Genomic DNA, 9,511 nt, shown 5'->3' with positions numbered 1-9,511 from the left:
TCCTCTTTCACTTTCAGCGCTTTTATTCCTCAGTGTGCTGGGCTCCAGCCCGTGCAATAGGGCAAGAGAAAAAAAAAACAAAATTCATACAGATTGGGAAGAAAGAAGTAAAACTTCTTTTCTGGCAGAAAACCTAATTGATTATTTAGAAAACCCTAAGAAATCTATACAAATAAACTATTATAATTAATGAATGAAGTTAGCAAGTTTATAAGATACATGGTTAATGTACAAAAAATAAGCATCTGGCCAAATGGAGTGGTGCATGTCTGTAATCTAGCATTCTGGGAGACTGAGGCAGGAAGATCCCAAGCTTGTACCCCACCTGGACAACTCACTGACTTAGTGAGACTCTGTCTCAAAATGAAAAATGCAAAGGGACTGGGGATATAGTTCAGTGGAAAGGCCCTGGGTTCAATCCCCAGTTCCACACTACAAACACATTTCTATGGAAACAAGCCAGATAGAATGCAGAAATTAAAAACCTTACATTTACAATAGTATAAAATTTGTATTTAGAAATACATTTTGCCAGACATAAAAGACCTCCATACTAAAAACAAACAAAATGTTGAGAGAAGAAAAACTAAACCTAAATAGATTCAGATTCAGAGGTATAAATTGCCAATTCTCCATAAATTACTATAGACCCTTAACAAAATCCCAATAAAAAGCATAACAGGCTTTTTTGTATAAACTGAAAACTACTTAAAGTTTATATTAACGTGCAAAGCATCTACGATAGCCAACCAACCCTGAAAATGGGAAGACTCATACTATATAATTATAAGGCTTATTATAAAGTTATAGGCATCAAGTCAGGGTGGTATTGGCCTAAGAACAGATGTGTAGACCAACAGAACAGGAAATCCAGTGTCCATAACAGATCTCACACAGATATAATCAACTGGGTTCAACCAAGATGCTGGATATCTAGAACAACTAGATATGGCAAAAAATGAACTTTAAACTCCTGGAGTTCGTACCACACACAACGAATAATCCAAGATAGATTATAGAGCTAAAAATAAACAACTAAGCTTCTAGGGAAAAAGCACAGAATATTCTTGTATTGTTCTTGTATTAGGCAAAGATCTTTTAAAGAATGCATTTTTAAAACCTTAAACATAAGAAATAAATGCCATCAGAAATTGATAAACTAGATTTCTTAGTCATTAAAAACTCTTATTCATCAAAAAATATTTTAAAATATAAAAAGTCAAGCCACACACCGGCAAAAAGGGATGTGTAGCCAGAATACATAAAGAACCCTTAGAAATCAATCATAAAAAGAAAAATGATCAAGCTTTTTAAGTAGGAAAAGGACTTAAGCAGACATTCATGAAATAAGACATACAAATGACAAATTAACACATGAAAATGTGGTTAATATGAATCATTAAAGATATGAAAATCAGGCTGGATGCGGTGGCACATACCTATAATCCCAACACTTGGGAGGCTGAGGCAGGAGACCAGCCTGGGCTACACAGTGAGTTCAAGGCCAGCCTGAACTGCATAGCAACACCCTGTCTGAAAAAAAAAAAAAAAAAAGATATAAAAATCACAAATACAATGACATAGTATCTCACATGCACTAAAATAGCTAAAAATATAGAAATCATTAAACTTTATTGTTAAATAATCAAATGTTGATGAGAATGTGGAGTAACTATTACTTTATATTTTACATTGCTGATAGAACTGTGAAATGATACAATCACACTGTACTACTGTTTAACAAGTTTTTATTAAGTTAAATAGATACCTACCCTATGGCCCAGCAATTCTGCTTTTAGGTATTTTCTTTTTTTATTATTTTAAAGATCAAAAAACAAAAACAAAATAACAAAAACAAAGACAAAAACAAAACAATACAAAAATCAAAAATGGTACAGAATTTCAAAACAAGATGATAGGAAATCAATAGTGATTGTTGTATTACTTATTGTTATCTTCAAAGCAGTTGCTCAGATTAGGTATTTTCTAAGAGAAATGAAAATTACATGTTCACAAACAGTTTTACGAGAATATTCATCGCATTTTTCTCAGAACAACATTAGAAGCAACCCACAGTCTATCAACAGAATGTATCAACAAGTTGTGGCATAGCTATCTATACAATGGAATGTTACTCAACAATAAGAATGAATGAATTACAGTTGGATCTCATATCCATGGTTTTGAGTCCACAATACAGGTTTCTCTGATGGAGGATTGAAAATACTTGGGGAAAAATTATATTAGCACTGTACTGAATATGTAGAGACTTTTTTCTTATCGTTATAACCCAAACAATACAGTGTAACAACTATCTGCATAGTGTATGCATTGTACTGAGTATTATAAATTAATCTAGTGATGATTTAAGGTATTCAGGGATGTGTACACAGGTTAAATGCAAAACCTACAAAATTTCATATGTAGGACATCCATGGACTTGGGTATTCATGGGAAATTGGTTCCAGGACTCCTGTCAGATATTGAGACTGTTGTACTGATGTGTGCAGTATGGATAAATCACAAAAATATTATTTTGACCAAAAAAATCCAGACGCAAAAAATACATTCTATAAGATATGATTTTTTTGATGTTTAAAACAAGCAAAACTCACCTTTAGTGATAGACATCAGAACAGAGGTTGCCTGCTGCTGATGGCAGATAGACTCGAACTGGAAGGGAGCCCAAGGGCTTGTCCTGAGGAAAAGGAAATGTGCTATATCATGACTGTGTGGTGATTACCTGAGTATATGCATTTATTGAAACTCATTAAAATATACCCTGAAGATCTGTGAATGTGAATTTTACCTTGTTGAAAAAAGATAATCACACCTAAAATGCCTAAAACTCGAAAAATATTGCAGAATATGAAGAAAAATTTGTTTCTGAATATATGCTATTAAAAATATGCTATCAATGTGATTCATAATACAGAAGACCATTTTTATATTTAGCACATAATATAAGAGCTGAAACCTGAACAAAAGGTGGGACTCTTGTAGAATGATAATAGCTGTTTCCTCTGCATAGATGCTGTTCTAAGCCCTATCATTTCTGCCCTCTTGTGGATGGAGGACTAGGGCAAAGAGAGGTTAAATATCTTCAAAGATGCACAGCCCGCCAGTAGGATGTGAGCTCAGGCATGTCAGCCTGGAAGCCATAACATATATACTGTGCCCCTGTGGTCCTAAGGGACGTGATGTAAAAATAGCCTCTTGATGATTGTCACAAGGGTCCCAAGACATGTGCTGGCTGAGGATGATTATTCCCAGGTGACAGATGATGAGTCCGAGACCCCTAGGAGCTGGGAAGTCAGCTCTAGGGTAGCAGCTCCTGGCTGGCCTGGCTCTTTTCCTGCCCGCAGGGACGGCTACACTCTGCTCCATGCTTCTCTGTGGGGGTACCTGGCCCTCAACAGGAGTAGGCTGATCTGAAGAAAGAAGAATGAAAACCCAGCACACTCCAACCCCACCCAGGGAGCCTCAGTGGAGGAGGACAGCGTCACCAGGATCCAGGACCCATACAGCACCACAGGAAGTCACAGTGGCCTTGAAGAGTGCTTGCTTTACAGGCCCTCCTGGGTCATGCACACAAGGAGGGTTTGAAGATTTTAAACAGGACAAGGAAACAACAATGACAGCACACACAGGGTCCTGGCAAAACCTTGAGGTTGCTGGATTTTGTCCTCAGACCTTCCCCTGCCCCTGTGAATGGCCCACCTCCACTACCCCAGGCCAGCTCAGGTCTCCCTTCAGTGGCCACTGTCTGGAACAGACTTCTTTCATTTCTCCTTTCTCCATCAGGGTGCAGTATTCGGGGACCCCTTGCACCAGGGCTCTATGCTGTGCCCTGTGTTTTTGAACATTTGTACGGACTCCTGTCTGCCTGGAGTTCTCTCCTATCCCCCTGTTCCCCAGCCCCTCCGATGTCCAGAGCCCACCTGCTCTTCCAGTGTCCACACCTACATCACCCCTATACCTGCCCTGGCTGTTCTCACTTTATTCTGTTTACATGCTGACAGCCAGGTCCTGCCTCACTTAAGCACCTTGTCCAAGTCTAAACACGCCCCCTTCAGGGCTGTAATAAGCTCTTAAAGGCAATACCCTGACTCCAGTGATCTTTGTGCAGCTCCCTTCCCCAAAGGCCAATCATCAGGGCTGACAGAGACCCAGCTGGGCCCTCTCTGTCTGCCCAAAGGTCTGGCTCTAGCAGGGTAAACTGGAAGAGGGAGCTGTTTTGCGCAGGTAGAGTCTTTTGCACGCTGAAGTCACGTCACATGAAGAGTTAGCTTGCCATTTTGTATAAGAAACAAGTTCTGAGCTCACCTGCTTCTCAGGTACTAGCTGCAATGTGGACAGTTTTAAATGGCAAGCGACATAAAAGTTCCTTGTTAAACTTTGGGTTTCTACACCCCTCCAACTGGGGACAGGTATATCTGATGTCACGGCATTTATTACTCTCGGACCACAGATCTATAATGCACACCCATTTTTTGGCGAAGGGAGGAGATTATTTCAAATGAAAAAGCTCAGCTATCCAGAGTAGCCACCTCAAAGGGAAGGATGCTGTTCAATTTTCCATCTAACCTCTTCTCCTGATCCACAAAAGGCTCTCCGTGCATGGAAGAGGCTATTTTCTTTCAAGCTTTACTCTCTGCCTTCCCTGTAGCATGAAAGGTGATTAGATACTGGAATTTTTAATGGTTTTGTCTGAAAGCCATTTAAAATGAAACTGAAAAGTCAATAGGACTGACATTGAGTAGGGTAGATGTTAAGTGGAAATGAACTTGAAATGAGAAGGAGTCAGTAATCCTTACTGGTAACTTGGAGTGGATGTTGGAGTTCCCTTGGTTCAGTTCCAGGTGAGATGAAAGGGCCACTTGAACGTTCCTGCCGCTGCTTGTCCATTTGCTCCTAAAAGGTGATTCTTCAAAAGTGCTTAAGGATTGATTGTTTTCTTAATAAGTTGCCCTTTCCACTGCTTCTGTATGATTGATTTGTTTCAGCACAAGTGCACACACACACTCACACACACACACATGCACACATGCACAGGGACATGCACATCAACGGGCAAATTTAAACTCGTCCTTTTTGAGAGCATTCACCACGTCTGCATCCCCAGGGCCTAAATCAGTGAGGTTTTAGCATAGTTCCAAACAGAGCCCTGACGTGCAAATTCTGCACAGCATCACCGGAGGCCCCCGAAGCTCAGCAGAGTGCTGTGCTAGTGTTGAGTGGGGTAGATGTTAAGTGGAAATGAACTTGAAACAAGGCAGGTTAGTAATCCCTCCTGGTAACTTGGAACAGATGTCGTATGGCTAATTCCACAGAATTTTATTTCGTCTCTAACAAGGCTATAAGACATATGCCCTGTGTACTTCCTGCATACTTGAACCTGCCACGATCTTAGAGGGCCCAGTGTTTCACTCCTGGAGATCCTGGAGCACAGCCATATCCGAGCCTCATTAATACTCTGTGCATGAAAAATCCTTTGATTATTCAGCATGACTGGTCATTTGGGAAGACCATGCACTACCACATTTACCTGATTCTCAGTTTGTGCTGCATGTGCCACCTATGGGAAAAATTAACAGAGGCTCAAAGCTCAGGCGTCATCTCTCATGGTTCTTTCTCCCCCACTAGCTGCCTTGGGCTACATTGTTGAGATTTTTCTTTTCTCTTTTGTTTTGCTTTCTCCCCTGCTAGTGCTAAAGATTCTTTCTTTCTCACCTTGGTTGGTTCGTATCTTATGTATATGGCTTCTGCTTTATAGCTTCTTCCTCAATTATCTCAGATTTGATTCTTCCCCACGTATGCGCCCCTAAGCAGGCATGTGCATGTGCACGTGCATGAGCATGCGTGCGCACGTGGACACACACACACACACACACACACACACTCCTTCCTCTATTTGGGTAGACACACTGCTAGTATTTAAACATGTAGGACTTAAACATCAAACCCCTACCTTCCTGGTCAGGAGCCAGTTCTGTATTGACGTTAGACCAGTTCTAGGTCATAAAAGCCCCTGGGGCCCTGGAGAGCTCATTGTCAGATGGGACTGCAAAGTTCAGAGGAGCAGGGTCCTTCCCAGAGGACTAAGCTTTGCTGACCCCATCGCAAGGAAAGTCCGAAGGGCTCATCTCCAACCCCTGCTCTGCCTAGTCCCGGTCAAGCCAGTGTCCCAGGGCTTTTGTTGGGAGGCGGACACTGCGTGCTGCGCCCATGCAAGTCCTCTCTGGCCCCAGGCCCTGCCCGGTCAGTGATAACTGACCCTGACCCTGGGTGGGACCAGGTTCAGCCTGGAGATGGTCAGTGCTTCAGTGAAATGGGCCATTGGTTTAGGTTGCTGGGAATTTAAAAGTGTTTTTCTTCTGATTACAAAAGCAAAGCATGATCATTAAAAAAATTCACATGTGATATAAGTAAAAAATTGAAGTATGTTGCTGCACAGGCTTCTGTCCCCTCCCCAAGGATGATCACCTCCAATGGTAGGCGATCCTTGCTTATACATGTGACTGGGCTTTAGGCTCCTAAAAAATGATTCTGTCATACATCTGCCTTACCTTATGAGGACCTGACAGAGGATAGTAAATAAATTTCAAAGAATTTTTAACCTATTCTATCCCTGGTTTTCTCCTTAGAGTTATTACAACTCCTTCTCATGTGATTCTACCCGACTCCCAAAACAGTATTTTCCTCCTTTGCCTGTACCGTTTCTGTATTTCACGCAAACTTGTTATCCTTATATATATATACTGTATAATATTGAACTAGGCCCTGCTCTGATTCCTCGACTTCCCCTTCTTGGCCCCTGAGAGTAAGATCCTGTGCATTTTGTCCATCCCTCCATACCAAGGCCTCAGGATGAGGCCAGGTGCACCCACTCTCCTGGTCAGTTTCCTTCAGCACCGTGGGCCAGTTCTGACCTGTTTGGCCAGGAAAGAGTGTGGCTTTACTTCTACCCGCCAACCTGCCCATCAGGTGGTAGGTATATGGACATGGGGATGGGCAGGGGGTCTGGGACACACGCATCCATCCCATGCTCTGTATTACTTGTGTCGTTGGGGAACAGGGGGCCAGCTAGGGAGCGCGGGAGAAGCCACCTGAGAGCCTTCTCTGTAGTGGTGCACAGAAATGGGAGGGGAGGTGGGGATGGAGGCAGGGCAGGCAGCAGGGCCAGGGAGCTGTCTCGGATTGGACTGGTTGTCTGGGCTTTGTTTGGGAAGGAGCTCCCGGGTGGCTGTGGGCCTGGCAACAGAAGGGGCCAGGTTCTGTGAGCTGCCATCAGAAGGCAGGGAGCATGCCATCTTCTGGCCAGGTTTCTGCCAGGGCTGCAGGGCCCAGGACAGCCGGCAGAGCTGGGGGCTGCAGAAGACCAGGAGAGGCTCTGGGGGAGTGGCAAGGTGAGGAACAGCAGGCCCTGGGGTCTCTCCCAGACACGTCAGCTCTGTCCAGTCTGAGCTTTCCTGGGTCTTAGTATCCATTCATGAAATGGAGGCAATGGCCTTTGACCTGCCTCCCACAAGGGATACTGAGAGAATCAGAAGAGAGAGGGTATGTGGGGATGCATCTCATCCTGGAGAGAGTGGTATAGCCATGGGGTCCATGGTTCATGGTAAATGTTTCCTTAAACAACTCCCCGGTTGAGGTCTGATTCTAGGTCTCCTCTATCACCCACACAGGGCAGTCCTTCTACTCCCGGGTCCTGGAGAACTGTGAGGATGTGGCCGACTTTGACGAGGTAGGATGCCCGAGGCTTTCAGGCCTCCCCTGCAGCACTGAGCCTGGGGAACAAGCACCCTCCCTGCTCTCTAGGGGTGCACTGGCCCTGAGTCCTGAGTGGTAGGTTTGCTTGGACATCCTGGTATCTCTCCTTTGCTTCCTGGACATCCTGGTATCTCTCCTTTGCTCCCTCCCTTGCTCCTTAGGGGGATGTGGAGGGGCTGCCACCCGGGGACCTCTGGGGAGCCTCTGCCCCAGAGAGGCGCAGGCAACAAAAATGACTCACAGAGCAACAGGCCAGGCCCAACTCCAGCCTGCTGCCAAGTCTGGGTCTGTTTGGTCCCTCTGGAGAAAAGACCCCCAGGGCAGTAGGCATGAACGTGAGTGGTCAGCCATGGGTGAACACAAATCATTTGCCTCCGTTGATGGTACGTTGTGTGCGGCCCACTCTTATTAGGTCTGTGTATGTTCTCTTTTGGCCCCACTCTTCCCTCCATATACTGCATAGCATTCTAATGTATATCATGCACGCATGTCTTTTGGTTTCCTTTGAATTCTTGCAAGATTTGTGCTGCTGTCTTGTAGGCATATGTCTACTAACATGATGATATAGGCAGTAGTTAATTTTCTTTCATCCTTTTTCACTGCGTACCAAGTTCTGCCAGTGTTGCCCAATATTCCATGGGACACCTCCAACGCATAGTAGGGCGACCAACCATGCTCGTTTGCCTGGGACTTTGAGAGTTCCCAGGATACAGACTTTCAGGACTAAAACTGAGACAGTCCGGACAAACCAGGACGAGTTGGTCACCCTATATATTTCACCTGCTCACTGTACCAGGGAGGGAGCCCAACTTGTCTCCAATTCACCTCTCCAGAAACACAGTGAACATTCTTGTGCGTTTGCCCTTCACACCTATGTAACATTTCTCTGGGCTGTACACCAGGCCCTGGGATCACTGCCTGCATACAATCAACTACATACACCTAACTTTACCCAGCACCACCCACCTCCACCTCCACCTCCACCTCCACCTCCACCTGCAGAGTGTGAAGATCCCTGTGGCCGCACCCTCACCCATGCTTACCATTTCCCCCAATGTGACAGTGATGTCTCGTTGTTGTTTTAATTTACATTTTTCTGATTACTAATGGATTTGAGCACCTCTTGATAATCTTTAGAGTCCTCTTTTGTAAATTGTCTGTCCTTGTTTCCAATTGGAAAGACTACATTTTTCTTATTGGTTTGCAAGTCATCTTTGTATATTCTAGATAATGAACAATATTTTAGACATTGAAAATACCTTCCCTTGGTCTGTCACCTGTCTAGAAACTGGGCCTGTGGTGCTCCTTTATAAATCAAAAGCCCTTAATTCGTAGATACTTTCGAATTTTGTTAATACAAGCCTCCCACTAGGTTACCAATTGGAATGTGCTATGCGCATGTACCAATTCCCCACAATGACTGTGATCACTATGTACTTTAAACATGTACTGATCAAAACCCCAAATATATTCTATTACACTTGAAAATCTTTTTTTACATTGTATACGGTATTAGACAGAAGTCTCATTTTATTTTTCCTCCATAGCAAGCGCTACTTTTTCTAACATCAACTTATTAAGCAATCATCTTCTCTCCACTTATGTCTATCGAGGTCTGTGTCTGAGCCATCTGCTCTACCCCTCCTCCTGGGAACTTCCACGTTGTCTCCATAATGTGGCTGTTGGTATGTCTCAGGAGTTAGTAAGGCATGTTCTTTTTTCTTACTCTTCTTTCTTT

The 9,511-nt window shown here is 43.7% G+C and overlaps 1 protein-coding gene across 7 annotated transcripts in view; it reads left to right on the top strand.

Moving 5' to 3' along the window:
* Positions 1-9,511, top strand: part of Otof (otoferlin) — an 89,117-nt gene that overhangs the window by 8,593 nt on the left and 71,013 nt on the right. For all 7 annotated transcript variants that reach the window (XM_005400431.2, XM_013522673.1, XM_005400433.2 and 4 more), the window contains exon 2: positions 7,689-7,747. In XM_005400431.2, the coding sequence (XP_005400488.1) occupies positions 7,689-7,747 (59 nt within the window). The remainder of the gene's footprint in view (positions 1-7,688; positions 7,748-9,511) is intronic.

This window comes from Chinchilla lanigera, unplaced genomic scaffold (assembly GCF_000276665.1).
Source record: "Chinchilla lanigera isolate Chin_1 unplaced genomic scaffold, ChiLan1.0 scaffold00068, whole genome shotgun sequence".
NCBI lineage: Eukaryota > Metazoa > Chordata > Mammalia > Rodentia > Chinchillidae > Chinchilla > Chinchilla lanigera.
This window is presented reverse-complemented; position numbering and strand designations above follow the sequence as displayed.